The sequence below is a fragment of the Palaemon carinicauda genome, chromosome 22 (assembly GCF_036898095.1).
Source record: "Palaemon carinicauda isolate YSFRI2023 chromosome 22, ASM3689809v2, whole genome shotgun sequence".
NCBI classification, from domain to species: Eukaryota; Metazoa; Arthropoda; class Malacostraca; order Decapoda; family Palaemonidae; genus Palaemon; species Palaemon carinicauda.
Window position 1 is genome coordinate 100,510,613 of NC_090746.1, and position 19,883 is coordinate 100,530,495.

General features: G+C 35.6%; 2 protein-coding genes across 5 annotated transcripts in view; one reads left to right on the forward strand and one right to left on the reverse strand.

Annotated features, from left to right (window-relative positions):
- Positions 1-2,904, reverse strand: part of LOC137616650 (organic cation transporter protein-like) — a 37,861-nt gene extending 34,957 nt beyond the window's left edge. Inside the window, exon 1 of one of the 2 annotated variants that reach the window (XM_068346572.1) lies at positions 2,270-2,904. In XM_068346572.1, coding sequence (XP_068202673.1) covers positions 2,270-2,277 — 8 coding nt within the window. In that variant the 5' untranslated portion in view covers positions 2,278-2,904. Of the gene's footprint in view, positions 1-1,930 lie in introns of both variants that reach the window. The other variant, XM_068346573.1, reaches the window with a different exon arrangement.
- The window catches only part of LOC137616651 (organic cation transporter protein-like), a 60,585-nt gene that overhangs the window by 19,131 nt on the left and 21,571 nt on the right, over positions 1-19,883 (forward strand). The window contains exons 1-5 of one of the 3 annotated variants that reach the window (XM_068346574.1): positions 6,740-6,975; positions 10,186-10,291; positions 17,309-17,414; positions 18,138-18,241; positions 19,570-19,715. In XM_068346574.1, coding sequence (XP_068202675.1) covers positions 6,891-6,975; positions 10,186-10,291; positions 17,309-17,414; positions 18,138-18,241; positions 19,570-19,715 — 547 coding nt within the window. In that variant the 5' untranslated portion in view covers positions 6,740-6,890. Of the gene's footprint in view, positions 1-6,739; positions 6,976-9,452; positions 9,603-10,185; positions 10,292-17,308; positions 17,415-18,137; positions 18,242-19,569; positions 19,716-19,883 lie in introns of those variants that run through there. The other 2 variants (XM_068346575.1, XM_068346576.1) reach the window with 2 other exon arrangements.

Sequence of the window (19,883 nt, forward strand, 5' to 3'; positions counted from 1 at the left end):
TCTTGTGTAGTGGGGAAGAAGGTTTAGGCCTAGGGTGTAAGGGTTGCAACCTCATCTTTGGCTTAGAATACATGGATACTAAAAACAAACACGCATATATATACTGTATATATATTATGCATGTATATATATATATATATATATATATATATATATATATATATATATATACACACATGCATAATATATATACAGTATATACAGTATGTGCGTGTACAACAACAACTGCATCTGTTTCTAGTCGACTGTACGACAAAGGCCTCAGACATGCTGTAAGCCCAAGGGCTCCAACAGGGAAAATAGCCCAGTGATTTATTATTATTATTATTATTATTATTATTATTATTATTATTATCTAAACTACAACCTCAGTTAGAAAAGTGGGATCATATAAGCCCAATGGCTCCAACAGGGAAAATAGCCCAGAGAGGAGAGTAAATAAGGAAATAGATAAACTGTATAGGAAATAAGAAGTAATAAACAATATAAAATATCTTAAGATCAGTATAAACGCTAAAATAGATCTGTCATATACAAACAATGAAGATAGATTAGTGTGCCTGAGTGCCCTCAAGCAAGAGAACTCAAACTCCCCTAAACGACTGATATTCTCAAGTGTATAAGTTTTTTAAGTTACTGTAATTTTTTTTTTTATTGAATTTTAAGTTCTTATTAATGCTATTTTTGTAAAGTTTTTATAGTTTATATACGAAAAAAAATATTTAAATGTTGTTACTGTTCTTAAAATATTCAATTTTAATTCTTAATTACTTTTCTTGTAGTTTTTTTATTTCCTTTCCTCACTGGGGTATTTTTCCTTTTGGAGCCCTTGGGCTTATAGCATCCTGCTTTTCCAACTAGGGTTGTAGCTTACCAAGTAATAATAATAATAATAATAATAATAATAATAATAATAATAATAATATGCGCCATAGAAAGATTTAGTGCTTAGATATTGAATTATTAACTTCGTTTTCGTAAAAACAAAAGAATATTTTTTCTTTATTTCACTTTCCATAATTTACCTTTTCTCTTATATACTCAAATAATTTTAATGAAAAAAAAAATTAGCCCTTTTGTCTCTTTCCATACATTACCATTTCTTGATATCTTTTCCCAGCAATATATATATATATATATATATATATATATATATATATATATATATATATGTATATATACAATATAATATATAATATATATATATATATATATATATATATATATATATATATATATATATATATAAAATTCCTTGTTTCTATTTCTATAATTTACCTTCTCTCAATCTTTTTTTCACTGTAACCAGTCTTAAAATTTATAAGAATAATTTAGAAAAATACCCAAATTATAAACAAGGTTTTTTTTCACTACTACCACTCTTATTATGTGCAGAAATAATTTTAAAGAAAAACCCAAATTATAAACGGAATTTTTTTTTATTTCCATAATTTACCTTGTCTCAATTTCTTTCACTAATAAGGCTCTCATTATATATGAAATAATTTTAAACAAAACCCAAATTAGAAACAATGATTTTTTTTCCTCTTTCCATGATTTACCTTGTCTCACTTTCTTTCACTAAGGCTTTTATTATATATAAGGAAACCCAAATTAGAAACAATTATTTTTTTTCCATAATTTACCTTGTCTCAATTTCTTTCACTAATAAGGCTCTTATTATATATAAAATAATTTTAAACAAAACCCAAATTAGAAACAACGATTTTTTTTTCTATTGCCATAATATACCTTTTCTAGATTTCTTTCACAAATACCACTCTTATATCCTCTCTAGTTTCAGTCAATTACTACATACAGGGTAACCCCCCCAAAAATGCCTCCCATAGAATCGTTGACATAATTCACAATGCTTTTTGCAATCAATCATATTAAATCAAATCATATCAAATTAAACGAAAATCCATACCTTCTTAAAAGGGGCCACTTCCTTCGAAGTCGTTAAGCGAGTCGTGTTCTCTCCACTCCCGACTAGACAGTAGGAAAAGATCAACTGTTAACTCTTTTTACTCCCGTTGGAATACTCACGAGGACACCTCCGTCACCCATGGGCAAAGGTTTGCAGAAGACTTCCCGTTGGATTACTCACGAGGATATCTCCGTCAGCCAAGGGCAAAAGCTTGCAGAAGACTTCCCGTTGGATTACTCACGAGGATATCTCCGTCAGCCAAGGGCAAAAGCTTGCAGAAGAGCAATAGATGTGTAGTTGTAAAAGGCTAACACTTTTTACTCCTGTAGTATTACTCACGTGGACATATTTGCTAGCCAAGGGTAAAGGCTTGCAGAAGAGCTCCTGTTGGATTACTCACGAGGATATCTCCGCTAGCCAAGGGCAAAGGCTCGCAGAAGAGCTCCCGTTGGATTACTCACGAGGATATCTCCGCTAGCCAAGGGCAAAGGCTCGCAGAAGAGCTCCCGTTGGATTACTCACGAGGATATCTCCGCTAGCCAAGGGCAAAGGCTTGCAGAAGAGTAATGGATATGCGCCATTATTATCAGAGTACTAGAGGAACTAAGAGTAATCCTTTGTGGAAATGACTACTGTAGAATCTACACCGTTAGAAAAAAAACCGCAATTTTAATCAGAAATTCTCCGTAAAAAATATACTGTTCTCAGCCGTATTTCAGTAAAATACAGGAGACCGTAATTTTTATCCCACTATGCTCTTATCTATTACAGATTGGTGACCGTAATACCACTCCTTTACGTCAATATATCCGTTTTTAAAACGGTAAAAATCCTGGAATAAATGTTGCCAGGCATTTGCCGTTTTTTTAAAGCAATTTTTAACTGTGTACAGTAACTCTTCTTCCTGAGATATAGTCAAGGAAACATGATCCGCCTTCGATAGAGAACGACCAGACAGACTGGGTGCCCGTATTGTAATAAGCAACCGATGAAAAAACGTACAAGCTGGACGCATGCTTTCATTATAAGTAGGTTGCATCATTGGATGCCCGAAAGACCTTGTGAGGAGGATTTAGCAAAAGTAAGGGAAGAGGAATGTGGAGGGTTAAATTTTTGTTGTTGTTGTTTGCCAAATCCTTGAGAGAGAGAGAGAGAGAGAGAGAGAGAGAGAGAGAGAGAGAGAGAGAGAGAGAGAGCGTGCCCTGGCCAACCTACTCTCTCTCTCTCTCTCTCTCTCTCTCTCTCTCTCTCTCTCTCTCTCTCTCTCTCTCTCTCTCTCTCTCTCTCTCTCTGGTTACGGCTCATTTTTACTCTGCCTCCGCATATACAGAATAGTTTGGTCTATTCTTTTCACATTCTCCTCTGTCCTCATATATCTGACAACACTGAGATTACCAAACATTTCTTCTTTGCTAAAGGGGTTAACTTCTGCAACGTAACAATGTAATTGTTCAGTGGCTACTTTCCTCTTGGTAAGGGTAGAAGAGACTTTTTAGCTATGGTAAGCAGCTCTTCTAGGAGAAGGACACTCCCCAAATCAAACCATTGTTCTCTAGTCTTGGGTAGTGTCATAGCCACTGTACCACGGTCTTCCATTGTCTTGGGTTAAAGTTCTCTTGCTTGAGGGTATACTCTGGCACACTATGCTATCTTGTATCCCTTCCTCTTGTTTTTATGAAGTTTTTATAGTTTATATATGATAGCTATAATTTAATGTTGTTAATGATCTTAAAATATTTTATCTTGATTATTATTACTTCACTTGTAGTTTGTTTACTTCCTTGTTTCCTTTCCTCACAGGGCTATTTTTCCCTGTTGGAGCTCTTGGGCCTATAGTATCATCATTTTCCAACTAGGGTTGTAGCTTAGTAAGTAGTAATAATAATAATAATAATAATAATAATAATAATAATAATAATAAGCTCTTCACTTGGGTCACCATATTCAATTAGGATACGGTGCTGATTGGTGATGGTAATTAGAAGCTGCAGGGACTTGCGGGAAAGCACTGAAGACATCTCAAGTGGTGAGAGAATAAAGTAAATGGTATGAACAAGGATTCATATGTAAACCATAAATGTGGTAATGTCCCTGGCTGGTGATCGCTTGACTGGGGTTCGAGTCCCGCTCAAACTCGTTAGTTACTTTGGTTGCCTCAACCTCTCCAACCTTGTGAGCTATGGATGGTGGGTTTTTGGGGAGCCTATAGGTCTTATTTGCTTAGTCTTCAGCAGCCATTGCATGGCCCTCCTTGGAGCTTGGGTGGAGAGGGGTCTTGGGCGCTGATCATATGCATATATGGCCAGTCTTTAGGGCATTGCCCTTTTTGATAGTGCAATGTCGCTGTTCCTTGCCCCTGCCATTCATGAGTGGCCTTTAAACTCTTGAAGATAGTTTGCAAATTATACGGTACATTGAAAACAGAATTAAAGCTTCCGGGGATTGGAATTTTGTGTGATAGTCTGGAAGGATTACTGGAACAGTAATGGACTCTTTTACCTTTACTAGGTCAAGTTTTATGGGTCATTTCGACCTGCCTTACTGCCAGCTAATCTTATCATCCTCACTTCACCGCCTGGATATAATAGAAATACCGAATAACCTAGTTGTTGTACTAAGTTCTTCAGCTCATATTCCCTAAAATGAAACGTCTTATCTTATCTAAGATGGGAGTTAGGTAAATTGTTTTTAAAAAAGAAAGAGATAGCACATCTCGAATTTGGGTTTTGTAATACGAAACTAGAGGTAGATTACGACGATTAACACCGCTATCGGGTTATTGGATCCTTTGACTGGCCAGATAGTACTACATTGAATCCTTCTCTTTGGTTATGGTTCATTTTCCGTTTGCCTACAAATACACCGAATAGTCTGGCCTAGTCTTTACATATTCTCCTCTACTGAGATTACCAAACAATTCTTCCTCGCTCAAGGGGTTAACTACTGGGGGTTCAGTGGCTAATTTCCTCTTTCCTCTTAGTAAGGGTAAAAGAGACTCTTTAGCTATGGTAAGCAGCTCTTCTAGGAGAAAGACGCTCCTAACTCAAACCAGTGTTCTCTGGTCTTGGATAGTGCCATAGCCTCTGTACCATGGTCTTTCACTGTCTTGGGTTAGAGTTCTCTTACTTGAGGGTACACTCGGGCACAGTATTCTATCTTATTTCTCTTCCTCTTGCTCTTTTTTTAATTTGTTATAGTTTATATATGAAATATTTATTTTACTGTTCTTAAAGTATTTTATATTAATTATTATTATTATTATTATTATTATTATTATTATTATTATTATTACTACTTGCTAAGTTACAACCCTAGTTGGAAAAACAGGATGCTACAAGCCCTTGGGCCTCAACTGGAAAAATAGCCCAGTGAGGAAAGGAAACAAGGAAAAATAAAATATTTTAAGAGTAATAACATTAAAATAAATATTTCTTATATAAGCTATGAAAACTTTAACAAAACAAGAGGAAGAGAAATTAGATAGAATAGAGTACCCGAGTGTACCCTAAAGCAAGAAAACTCTAACCGGAGACATTGGAAGACCACGGTACAGAGGCTATGGCACTATCCAAGACTAGAGAACAATGGTTTGATTTTGGAGTGTCCTTCTAGAAGATTTGCTTACCATAGCTAAAGAGTCTCTTCTACCCTTACCAAGAGGAAAGTAGCCACTGAACAATTACAGTGCAGTAGTTAACCCCTTTAGTAAAAAAGAATTGTTTGGTAATCTCAGTGTTGTCAGATGTATGAGGACAGATTAGAATCTGTAAAGAATAGGCCAGACTTTTCGGTACACGTGTAGGCAAAGGGAAAATGAACCGTAACCAGAGAGAAGGATCCAATGTAGTACTATCTGGCCAGTCAAAGGACCCCATAACTCTAGCGGTAGTATCTTGTAGTTTTTCCTTATTTCCTTTCCTCACTGGGCTTTTTTCCTTGTTTGAGCCCTCGGGCTTATAGCATTCTGCTTTTCCAATTAGGGTTGTAGCTTAGCAATTAATAATAATAATAATAATAATAATAATAATAATAATATCAACGGCGAGAGTAAGTGGGATCAGATAATGTTTACTGCAACAGAAGGTGTGTTAAACAATAGGGAAATAGTAACTAAATTTAGTAAGCAAGTAGCTTGCAAAGTTATCAGCAAGTTTTATGAATACCAATTTAGTTGGCACCTAGTTGAATACTAATGATCTAGCAGCCTACTAAGCTTTAGTTGCTAACTGAATTAGTTACTTTTTATGATTTTGGGCCCAGGTCTAAATTTTCTTAAACTCACTTCTTTTTACAATTAGCTGTAGTTGCTGAAATATCCAATCCCTAACACTCATAAAGGTTTAAAGGCCGTTCATGAATGGCAGAGGCAAGGGACAGTGACATTGCCCTATCAAGTAGGACAATGCCCTAGAGACTAACCATATATCATATGATCAGCGCCCAAGCCCCCTCTCCACCCAAGCTAGGACCAAGGAGGGCCAGGCAATGGCTGCTGAGGATTTAACAGATAGACCTATAGGCTCCTCCAAACCCCCCTCCAACCTTAGCTCACATGGATGGTAAGGTTGCAGACATTAATGGCACTAACGAGACTGAGCGGGACTCGAGCGCCCCCGACTGGCAAACACCAAGTGGAGAAGTTACCAATCATGCCACAACAACGTAGTTTAAATCCGGAGCGGTATCATCAATGCCAATTATGGATAAGGAATTGAACTTCACTCGGTATCTGTAGGTCCATCAAGTTTATCAGGAAGATCTGATAAGGAGGCTAATTAATTGAGAGGGAGTCGAACACTTCATAAGGCTGTGCAGTACTTAGAGTCCATGTAGTGCCCTCTCAGCGGATGAGAAAAAGACACATTGACTACGAAAGGGGTCTTTGTAGCGTCGCCAAACCAGTTTTAGTTCGTCTTTTATAAGGATCCTTTTCAGTCTTTTAAAAGGATCCTTTTCAGAGATGGAGCCTTCGGATTTCGACGACATCCTTGTTTGTCTGGGGATGGGAAGATGGTGTATGCTTTATGTCATTGTGGCTGCTTACTGTGAGTTTGGACTCTTTACTGGCTTATTTATTTATTTATTACCTTCGCCAGAAGGTTATGTTTTGATAGGTGGCGAATATTTATTTTTTGACATGTATTTCTGTATTTATGATTCGCATAACTCAAAAACTATTTGACCGAATCTCATGTAATTTGATGGGATGATTGGCCATGATCCAAGGACAATTTGAGTAGATTTTGGGAGTGATTGGGTCAAAAGTCAAGGCCAAGGTCACGAAAAGGTCATAAGCGTCTTCTTGCTATACCGTGGTCAATTTTTATCTGATTTGCATGAAACTAGTGCCAAAATGTGCATGATTCAATTGCCCTTCTTGAGATATAGGTGAAGGTATGCGCTCTACCGAGTAGCCCGTTCTAGTTATTATTATTACTACCTAAACTACAACCCTAGTTAGAAAAGTATGATACTATAAGCCCAAGGGCTCCAACAGGGAAAAATAGTTTTCATTTCGGACAAACTACCCAACTCAAACTTTTAATCCTTCCTACCGTACAATTAAATAAATGTCATTTCCTACCCATCACGAGCACAGTATTGTAATAAGATTAGAAATAGGGAAGCTTCATTTTCTAGTTAAACGATAACGAGGGAGAGTAATTATTGAATATTGCTGGTTCATTTTTTCTGATTAAATTGCAAAAGTTGAATACAAGGCTTCAGTCTTAATTTCCTTCAGGGTTGGGCGATTATAATTTTGATTTCAATCAAGCTGATTAAATCTTGGTTTTAATCAAGTTGATTTTAATCTTCATTCAAATGTTGATTTTGATCAGTGATTTAAATCCTGATTTTAATCAAATTGATTTAAATCTTGATTTGAATTAAGTCGATTTGAATCTTGATTTAAATCTTGAATTTAATCAAGTTGATTTAAATCAAGATGATTTCGATCTTGATTCAAATCAAGTCGATTTAAATCTTGAATTAAATCTTGATTTTAATCAAGTTTATTTAAATCTTGATTTTAATCAAGTTTATTTAAATCTTGATTTTAATCAAGTACATTTAAATCTTTATTTAAATCATGATTTTATTCAGTAGATTTTTTTTTAAACATGATTGATTCAAATCAATTTTCTTATTATGATTTGGAAATTTAAATGGTATGAATAAAATTAAGACACTGGGTTTTGTAATGAAATTTTATTATAGTTTTAAGAAGTAATAGAAATTATGAACGTAATTTTTATTATTATGGTATATGGAAGTATAGAAGTGACAAAAAATTAAAATGATATACCTTGCAAGTTTGCAAAAAGAAATATTTATGTAGTTGAGTATATAAGAACAAATATATTAAAAATTTCAATTGTAATAATAATAATTAAAATAGTAATAATATTAATGAGAGCCTTTAGTGAACAAAATCATAATATGAAAAGTAAAAGGTCACTTACTCTAAAAAAAAAATTAAAGTATATTTTCATTAGCAAAAAGAAAGTATTTTGCAGTTGAATGTAGAAGAACAAAAAGAGACTATATTTTCCATCAATCCACGAAGTCGATGAATAATCATTATTTATATTTGAGTTCATTGCCTTAAAAAGGAAGACCAATTTGGCTGCCTTCTCAGTACTGAGGCTGTTCCTTATTTTTGTGGGTACAAGTCCATAGGAGAAGAAAACTCTTCCAACTCATGATGACGAGGCTACTGTAGTTAGGAGTTGACGCACTAATAACAGAATATCACTGAATAACATGGCTGTATGTGAATCCCACCACTCAATATCTTCCAAGGTCTTGGTCAAAGACTCGGTAAACTTGAACGCCTGGAAAGGTGATTTTGGCGGAAACTTGGTAATGACAGGAACAAGTGTTGCATATTTCTCATTGGCATACTCCTCTTCTGCACTGAGTATTTTTCCTTGAAGTGCTGGATGAAGCATGTGAGCTTTGGTGATAAACTGTTCATACCATTTTTTTCACCAGACTTTCAGCTTGTTTATTGTTTGTGAAATGGCCAAGTACTTTCTTCCAAACATCTACCGCTTGAGCAATTGTGCAGTTGTCCCTCTGTACCTCATCTAGAGCCTTTGTTATTGGCTGCAATCGATCTTGTAATTCCCCAGCCGAATGTTTTACGCCTAAATTTGATACTTTTTTTTTCCTTACTTTAATATCAGTAGCTTCCTTGTTGCCTTCACAGATCTTTCTTAGAATTGGCAAGTTATTATTCATATAAGCCTTGACACAGTCTGACATTGTATGCTTTGTGTCGTGGGGCATGACTAGCCACTTGACAACCTTCCTTCCTATACTTCGCAGCAGCATAATGATTATTTCTAAAATATTGAACGACATGAACCACATGTTTTCATTGCATTATCAGTCTCAAGGTCATGAGCCAGTAGATTTAGCAGGAGTGCTGCACATTCACAAGGACCCTTCATAAGGCTGTCCTGTACTCAGAGTCCATGCAGTGTCCTCTCAGCGAATGAGAAAAGACACATCGAGTACGAAAGGGGTCTCTGTAGTGTCTTCAACACCGTTTTAGTTCATTTATAAGGATCCTGATAAAAAATGGAGCCTTTGGATTTCGATGACATCCTTGTTCGTCTGGGGGTGGGAAGATGGAATGTGGTTTATATCATCACTGCTGCTTTCTGTGAGTGTTGAATGTTTACTGGCTTATTTATTTATTTATTACCTTCATCAGAAGGTTATGTTTTGACATACGGCGCGTATTGTTTGTATGTCTGTCTATGTGTTTGTGATTCGCATAACTCAAAAACTATTTGACTGAATTTCATGAAATTTTGTTTGATGATTGTCCATAATCCAAGGACAATTTGATTAGATGTTGGGAGTGATTGGGTCAAAAGTCAAGGCCAAGGTCACGATAAGATCATAAACGTCTTTTTGCTATATCATTGCCATTTTGTATTTGATTTGCATGAAACTAGTGCCAAAATGTGCATGATTCAATGCCGAACAGGGAAAATAGCCCTGTGAGGAAAGGAAATGAGGAAACATAATAGTGTGTCTGCGTATACCTTCAAGCTGCTCTTCTTCCCGTTCAACTAATATTCTATTTATTGTGTGCATTTTTATATACAATATTTCACTTCTTATTTTCTTGACCATTGAAATTTCTATTATATCACTAACTCGTTGTACTTTTTAAATTTCCTAGTTATGCATGAAACTTACTTTATTATTTATTTACTGATAATTTTATTTTCCACCAGCTTGTTTCCTGACGCCGCCGCAGTTCCTCAGTGGCGTCTACATGGTTCCTCAAGTTGACTATACGTGTCTGGTTCCAGATAACACGACTGCGGTAGACTTCTCACCGTAAGTGAAGCTTCTTCTTTAGTTTAAAGGTAGATAATGAATCAAAGGGGCAAGGGACAGGACAATGCCACAGAGACGGCCTATATATACATATGATCCGCACCCAAGTCCTCTCTCCATCCATCTAGGACAAGGGAGGGACAGTCAATGCCTGTTGATGACTCATGAGTAGACCTATAGGCTCTCCCGAACCCCACATCCTTGACAACTCCCAGAGACTGACCATATATACATATGATCAGCACCCAAGTCCTCTCTCCATCCAGATAGGACCAGGGAGGGCCAGACAATGCCCGTTGATGACTCATGAAGCAGACCTATAGGCTCTCCCGAACCCCGCATCCTTGACAATGTCCCAGAGACTGACCATGTATACATATGATCAGCACTTAAGCCCCCTCTCCATCAAGCTAGGACCAGGGAGGTCCAGGCAATGCCTGTTGATGACTCAGTAAGTAGACCTACAGGCTCCCCGGAACCCCACATCCTTGACAATGTCCCAGAGACTGACCTTACATACTTATGATCAGCACCCAAGCCCTCTCTCCATCCATCTAGGACCAGGAAAGGCCAATCAATGATTGTTGATGACTCGGAAAGACCTATAGGCTCCCCCGAACCCTACATCCTTAGCTAACAAGGATTATGAAGTTGCTGACTAGACTAGAAACTATTCAGCTTGGGCATGTCTCGAACTCCCATTCAACACATTGCCAGGCAGGGAGGTTTCCAATAGACTAACACAACCCTTTATACAACTGCTACTAACTGCATTTGATTATCCAAAGCTGGATACAAAGAATATATTTATGTAGCTTATATTTCTTGACTAAGAATTTAAATGAACTGTGAACCTTTACTCATTCTTAATTTGATAGTCTCAGAGCGTCTGTCCATTATTATTATTATTATTATTATTATTATTATTATTATTAGCTAAGCTACAACCCAAGTTGGAATAGCAGGATGATACAAGCCCAAGGGTTATAACAAGGAAAATAGCCCAGTGAAGAAAGAAAATAAGGAAACAGGTAGAATAATGTGCCTAAGTGTACCATCAAGCAAGAGAACTCTAACCAAAGACAGTGGAAGACCATGGTAAAGGGGCTATGGCACTACCCAAGACTAGAGAACAATGGTTTAATTTTAGAGTGTCCTCTTAGAAGAGCTGCTTACCATGGCTAAAGAGTCTCTTTTACCCTTATCAAGAGGAAAGTAGCCACTGAGAGACTATTTCAGTGCAGTAGTTAACTCCTTGAATGAAGAAGAATTTTTCGGTTATCTTAGTGTTGTCTGGTGTATGAGGCAAGAGGAGAATGTGTAAAAAAAAATAGGCTACACTATTCGATGTATGCGTAAACAAAGGAAAAAGTCTAATGTATTACTATCTAGCCCATGAAAGGACCCAATAACTCTAGTGGCAGTAACTCAACGGGTGGTTGGTGCCTATCTTTCGACGGTCAACTATATCAACCAAAGATGGAAGGGTAACTCTTAGATAAATCTCTTACTTTAACATATTTTCTTCCCTCAGAAGAGGGAGAAATGATTTAAAATTGATTTACCCAGATCAAAATCAATTTAGATAATGCTAGATACTGGCTAATTCTCTTAGGCAAAGCTAATCTATTTACCAAGGCACTTCCCACAATTTTGGGGGGTAGCTGACATCAAACAAAGGAAACAAAGAGGACCCTTCCTCTCTGCGCTCCTCCCAGCCTGACGAGGGATTCAGTCGAGTTTGGCTGGTCCTGCTAGGATGCCACAGCCCACCGTTATCCACCGCAATGAAGTTTCATAAGCCGAATCCTTTACTGCTGCTACCTCCGCGGTAGGAAAAGGGTGACGAGGGTTAATATTTCCAAATCAATATGCTGAAGGCTCTTAAGGCAGAATAGTTACCCTCCTAAAATATTAATAACAGCTGTATTTAACCGGATCAGTGTTTTAGAATTATGTATATGATGTATATTATTAACTCGATAATTAACCCTGAAAAACTGTCAGAAAGAAAACTATAGCCTGCGCTTTTACAAATTCCTCCTTTCAAAATTAAAATAATTCCATTTACTTTTGCTTGTATAGTGTCATAGCCTTTGTACCATGGTCTTGGGTTAGAGTTTTCTTGCTTGAAGGTACACTCGGGCACACTATTTCATTTTATTTCTCATTATCATATTTTTGACATCTTTATAGTTTATATATGAAAGATTTATTTTAATGTTTTACTGTTCTTAAAATATTTTATTTTAATGTTTTACTGTTGTTATAATATTTTATTTTAGTTGTTTATTACTTCTCCTGTAATTGATTTATTTCCTTATTTCCTTTCCTCACTGGGCTATTTCACCCTGTTGGAGCCCTTGAGCTTATAGCATCCTGCTTTTTCCAACTAGGGTTGTAGCTTAGCTTCCTGTTCTCTAGTCTTGGGTAGTGCCATAGCCTCTGTACCATGGTCTTCCACTGTCTTGGGTTGGAGTTCTCTTGCTTGAGGGTACACTCAGGCACACTATTCTATCTTATTTTTTTTTCTTCCTCTTGTTTTTTTGAAATGGTGTGTTGGGCAGGCTTAATAGAAGGGCCATGGATGCCTGGTGGTTTATCAAGAGGTTGTCTTTTCCTTTTTCTGATTCTTTTTCTTCTCAAAACCATCCTTACTGTCCTCCCTTCAGTTGAAGTGGCTATCCTGGAGGGTATTTAGCCTTGCATGGTGTATCGGCTCCTCCATGTTGACCAGTTTTTCCGACTTTTTACTATAGTCTATGGGTATCATCAATCACTTTGTTTATAATTCTGTACGTATTGTTTTTGTTATAATTCTTGTTAATCTGGTTTTTAAGTATGATGTCTCTTTTTTATTTCTATTAATTCTTATGCTGTCTGGAGACATTGAGCGAAATCCGGGACCAGTACGTCCTAGATTTCGTCAATGTCGTCTTCTGTATTGCAATATTCGTGGTCTTCATGCAAATATCCAAGACCTTACAGTTGCGTCCAGGCAGTATGATATTCTTTTGTGCTCAGAAACTTTGGTTTCTAATATGAGGCACTCATCTGAGCTCCTTATAACTGGTTTTAAGAAGCCAATAATGTTGAAACGTGATGCCATCCCTAGGGCCAGGGGAATGGCGGTGTATATTAGGACCGAGTACCCTGCTTCACATAAGTCCTGCTATCAATGTGGATGTCATGAGATTCAGGTAATAAAAGTCTGTGGCAGGCATAACAACTTTTATTTATGTTCGATCTACCGGAATCCAGACATGGATGATTCTATCTTCGATTGTCTTCTTACCATTATGGCTAAGATACAAGAAGATGATAGAAAGGCTTCTTTTGTCTTTGTTGGTGATTTTAATGCTCACCATAGGGAGTGGTTAAGTTCTATCTCTCCTACCGATCGCCATGGCTTAAGAGCTTTAGACTTTGCCTCTGAATCAGGCTGTGAGCAAATCATAAATGAAGCTACTCACAGGTCTGGTAATTGCTTGGACCTTGTATACACTGACTCCCCTGGCGTTATAACTGGTAAGGTTGGTTCTCCAGTCGGGACATCTGATCATGCCTTGATTTCATTATTAGTGAAGACTGAGCAGCCTGTCCCTGATATATCATATTCTTGTAAAATTTATATGAAATCCCAAGCAGACTGGAATGGGATTTTACATGATCTTTTGTGCTTGAATTGGTCACAATTATATAATAGTGTAGATCCTGTTGTCCCTTTGAATGAGAATCTAGTCAACATAATTGATAGGCGTATCCCTTCTCGTGTGCTAAGGTACCGAGTGAAGGACAAACCGTGGTTCAATGATGATTGTAGACGTGCTTTTTTGGAGAAGCAGGAGGCCTATCAACTTTGGAAGGGTAACAGATCAGATTTGACCTGGAACAACTATACTCAGCTTCGAGCTTTTGCTCAGAGAGTTTATGCCTCAACTGAAAAGGAGTACAATTTAACCATAAAAGAAACACTTTCTGGTACAACTCAGGAACATAAATGGTGGTCTACCCTTAAATCTGCACTCTTTGGTGTAGATGCAACAGTTCCTCCTTTACTTAAACCAGATGGTTCAGTCACTCACTGTCCAAAGGAAAAGGCAACCCTTTTGGCTGATGTTTTTGACAGTAAACAGAGTAATGAAAAACTTGAACTTCCTCATTCCTGTTTTCCTGAGGCTAAACTAACTAGTTTAGCTTTTCGATCTCGTGAGATTAAAGCTCTGTTGATGGACCTTGATGCTTATGGAGGTGTTGACCCAAATGGTATTTTTCCTTTGTTTTTTATAAAGACAGCAGATTTCTTAGCTCCAAAGTTATCTGTTATTTTGCGCAAGTTAGCAAGACGAGGAGCTTTTAGCACTAGTTGGAGAATTGGAAATGTTACTCCTCTATGTAAATGTGTTTGTGGTAGCTCAAGTCCCACTGATTACCGCCCAATTTCCATAACTCCCATATTATCTAAAGTTTTTGAACGTCTTCTGGCAAAACGTCTTAATAGGTTTGCTGAAGGTAATCATCTACTCCCTAGTTTGCAATTTGGTTTTCGTAAAGGCCTTGGAGCATGTGATGCCCTTCTTACAATCTCCAATGCTGTACAGAAATCCCTTGATTGTGGTCGGGAAGTTCGTATGATTGGCCTTGATTTTAGTGCTGCCTTTGACCGTGTTAATCATGAGGCCCTTGTTTTCAAACTGAAACAGTTGGGAGTGGGTGGGTCGTTTCTTAGCATTATTATTGATTTTTTAAGTAATAGATCTCAAAGAGTTGTTGTTGATGGGCACCATAGTGATTATAGGAATGTGATATCCGGTGTTCCACAGGGTAGTGTTCTTGGCCCATTACTTTTCATACTATATACACATGACATGTGGTTTGGCCTAGAAAACAAGCTTGTTGCATATGCAGATGATGCTACTCTCTTTGCATCAATTCCATCCCCTGAATGTATATCTAGGGTTGGTGAATCCCTTAATAGAGATTTAGCTAGAATTAGTGCATGGTGCAAATTATGGGGTATGAAGTTGAATCCTAACAAAACTCAAAGTATGATTGTAAGTAGGTCAAGGACGGTGGTTCCTCAACATCCGGATCTCAGTATTGATAATGTTTCTTTAAATATGTATGACTCTTTCAAAATTTTAGGTGTGATTCTCGACAGTAAATTTACTTTTGAGAAACATATAAGGTCTGTGTCTTCTTCAATTTCACAAAAAATAGGCTTATTGAGAAAGTCTTTCAAGATTTTCGGTGATCAATCTATTCTGAAGAAGTGTTTTAATTCTTTCATTCTACCTTGTTTTGAGTATTGTTCTCCTGTCTGGTCTTCAGCTGCTGATTCTCATCTTAATTTGTTGGACAGAAACTTACGGTCTATTAAATTTCTTATTCCTGATCTAGATATTAATCTCTGGCACCGTCGTTCAATTAGTTCATTATGCATGTTGCATAAGATTTTTCACAACTCTGACCATCCTTTACATTCAGATCTCCCTGGACAATTCTATCCTGTTCGTAATACTAGGCAGGCAGTTAATTCTAATAGCCAGGCCTTCTCCATCACGAGGCTCAATACTACGCAGTACTCTAGAAGTTTTATTCCAGCTGTGACCAAGTTGTGGAATGATCTTCCTGATCGGGTGGTTGAATCAGTAGAACTTCAAAAGTTCAAAGTTGGAGCAAATGCTTTTTTGTTGACCAGGCGGACATAGTCTTTTTATAGTTTATTTATGACATATTTGTTTTTGATGTTGTTGATAGTTTATTATATGACATGTCTGTTTTGACGTTGTTTCTTATTTTAGAATGATTTATTGTTAATTTGTTCTCTTCATTTATTTATTTCCTTATTTCCTTTCCTCACTGGGCTATTTTTCCCTGTTGGAGCCCCTGGGCTTATAGCATCTTGCTTTTCCAACTAGGGTTATAGCTTGGATAGTAATAATAATAATAATAATAATAATAGTAATATCAATAATAGTGAAGGTAGAAAACAACGAGGTACCCACATTTGTTATATAACATGTTACTGTGTCTGTAAGAGCCGTTGATTCAATCAAACTGCTCTTTGTGAATTCAAGTGTCCTTGTTGTCATGTTGATCCCGCATTGAGTGATATCATTTTAAAAGAAGTATATCCTGCTGTGCAACTCCCTATCATGTTAATAGGGCTGTGATTTTTACAAGAGGGACGTGCGGTGTATGTTTGTATAGTTTGTCTCTAAGTGAGTTTTATAATACACTGCTTTTTGGGGACAGTTATTTTTAAACCTGTACATTTTTGGTTATGGGTATTTGTTGATAGTACGGTGTATGTTTGTATGTCTTTATGTATATTTATAATACACTGGTTTTTGGGGGAGTGAGTTAGTTATTTCTAAACCTGTAGTCCTACATTTTTGGTTATGGGTATGTGATTTTTACTAGAGGCACGTATAGTGTATGTGTGTATATCTTTATGTGAGTTTATAATACACTAGTTTTTATAGGGTGTGAATTATTTTCAAACCTGTACATTTTTGGTTATGGGTCTGTGATTTTACGAGAGGTATGTATGGTGTATGTTTGTATGTCTTTATGTATATTTATAATACCTGTACACTGATTTTTGGAGGAGTGAGTTAGTTATTTTTAAACCTGTAGGCCTACATTTTTGGTTATGGGTATGTGATTTTTACTAGAGGCACGTATAGTGTATGTGTGTATATCTTTATGGGAGTTTATAATACACTAGTTTTTATTGGGTCTTAATTATTTTCAAACCTGTACATTTTTGGTTATGGGTCTGTGATTTTACAGGAGGTATTTACGGTGTATGTTTGTTAGTCTTTATGTATATTTATAATACTTCCTGGTGTTTCCCATTGCCCTAATGAAAAGGCTTATTATGATAAAGTCCTGTTTTAGGGCTATTTAAAACATCTAATTTACGAACATTTAATTTTATGTGCATTTATGTACATGCTTGTCCCTGTCTTATAGACATTTTTTATTAATCTGTTTCCTTATATTTTCAAGAGATTCCTGTTCTTACTTGAGAAATACATCAGGAGTAGAAGAATGGGTTCCTTGCACTCAGTGGAGCTTCAACGACTCGCTTTTCACTTCTTCGGTAACTTCTGAGGTAAGATAGTTTGATTTTTGTCAGTTTGTTCACATATATTCTAGCAAGTTGGAATACTTGCAAGACGACTGTTGAATTTTATAAATGCATGAAGTGCATTAATTGGCCTATATATATATATATATATATATATATATATATATATATATATATATATATATATATATATATATATATATATATGTATATATATATATATATATATATATATATATATATATATATATATAAATAGATTCATATAAATACATATAAATATATATAAATCTATATATATATATACATATATATATATATATATATATATATATAAAACTATATATATATATATATATATATATATATATATATATATATATATGTATGTATATATATCTATATCTATATATATAATATATATATATATATATATATATATATATATATTATATAATATATATATATAATCTATATATATATATATATATATATATATATATATATATATATATATATATATATATATTGGACGTAAATTACCTCCGATGGTACTCAAAGGGTTAACCTTGAATGTTTCAAAAAAAAAAAAAAGACAATGGACCCAATCTTTTTTCCAAAGCCAGACTATACTTAAAATTTGTTTCTATGTCAGTTTCAATATAATATTCAGCAGTTTGATCTTTCAAATTTCCAACCAAATCTTAAGTTAGCTCAACTATATTTCTATAATTTTCTCCCTCAAAGTTTGAACTGGTGTGCAGCCGCAACTATCAGAGAGCAAACTACCAGGCTTCCTACATGTTCGGAACTCTACTTGGCCAATACCTCGGGGGATATCTGGCTGACAGGTAATATCAGTTGTGACTGCACGACCATGGTGATATCTGTTTCAATAATACAACCATGGTAATATCTGTAACAATACAACCGTAGTGACATCAGTTGTAACACTGTAACTATGTCGGTGTCAGTTGTAACATTACAACCTTGGTGATATCAGTTGTAATAATGCAACCAGGGTGATATCAGTTGTAATAATACAACCGTAGGAATGTCAGTTTTAGTAATACAATCATGTAAATATCAGTTTTAGCAATACAACCAAGATAATATCAGTTTTAGCAATACAACTATGGTAATATCAGTTTTAGCAATACAACCATGGTAATATCATTTTTAGCAATACATGGTAATATCAGTTTTAGGAATACAACCATGGTAATATCAGTTGTAGTAATACGGCCATACTAGTATCAATTTTAACAATACAACCATGGTAATGTCAGTTGTAATAATACAACCGTGGTATTACATAGAGACAAAGGGGAATAGTTCTAAAGTTATTATTTCTAATTTTCAGAACTGGAAGGAGGACAGCTAGTAGATTATGAAAAGTAACACAATTTCATTCTAAAATAGCCTAGATAGGTGTAAATCTCCCTCCCTCCCCCCCCCCCTTCATTTTTAATGGTACAGAGCCGTATTTGTATACACTGATACACTGTATAAGTATACATAGGCAACACCCTACTTCATGTATCCTACTTCATATAAATGGCATAAATTATGCTTAAATTTTCCTGTATATTTAAGAGAATGTATATGGCAATACTGCGTAAGGAATTTGGAAATTGATTTAGTAAATAGGGATTTAGTATGGTTCAAAATAATGCATCTCGATTTTCATAATATATTCATCCTAGATGTCTTCATACTTCATGAAGATTATTTTATTAAAAGGAGATTTTCCAGCCCAATGAATTTAGCTTGACTCGCATATTAAATTTTGGAATAAAATATATTTATATCAATGCGAAGAAATATATAGAATAAAATTATAATAAATATAAGGGAGGGAAAAATAAATTAAATTAATTTAAACCAAATAATTTTGTCATAAAGTGTATGAAGGCATTAACTTTTTCCGTTGTCTATGTTAAACGGTCTTGACTTTTTCCGTTGTCTATATTAAATGATCTTGAGTTTTTCCGTTGTCTATATTAAATGATCTTGACTTTTTCCCTTGTATATATTAAATGATCTTGACTTTTTCCATTGTATATATTTAATGATCTTTAGCAAATTCCATGTAATCTCTCCCACTCTGTTGTGTCTTGCAGACCTCGTCATCACCCATTCAAGTAACACTATGCCTTCTTTTATTATTTTCGTACAGGTATGGACGTAAGATAGTCGTCGTAGTAACACACGTTCTTATGTCCATATCAGCCATTAGTCTGGTCTTCATCAACGATTTCATGGTAATCCTCATCTTCAGATTCGTCAACGGGGCAGTCTACTTACTAATGCCTTTCATCTTGTGTAAGTCGTCTTTAGTTCTCTTTTATGCGAGTACAGTATATTTTATTTTCTGCCATTACTTTGACTTGGGATATGTATTTTCTGTCTGATGGTGTTCTAGAAGCTCATCACTAGATTGATTAGTTATTTTTATATTTCTGCAATCTTTTCTGATTTACAAATATGAAA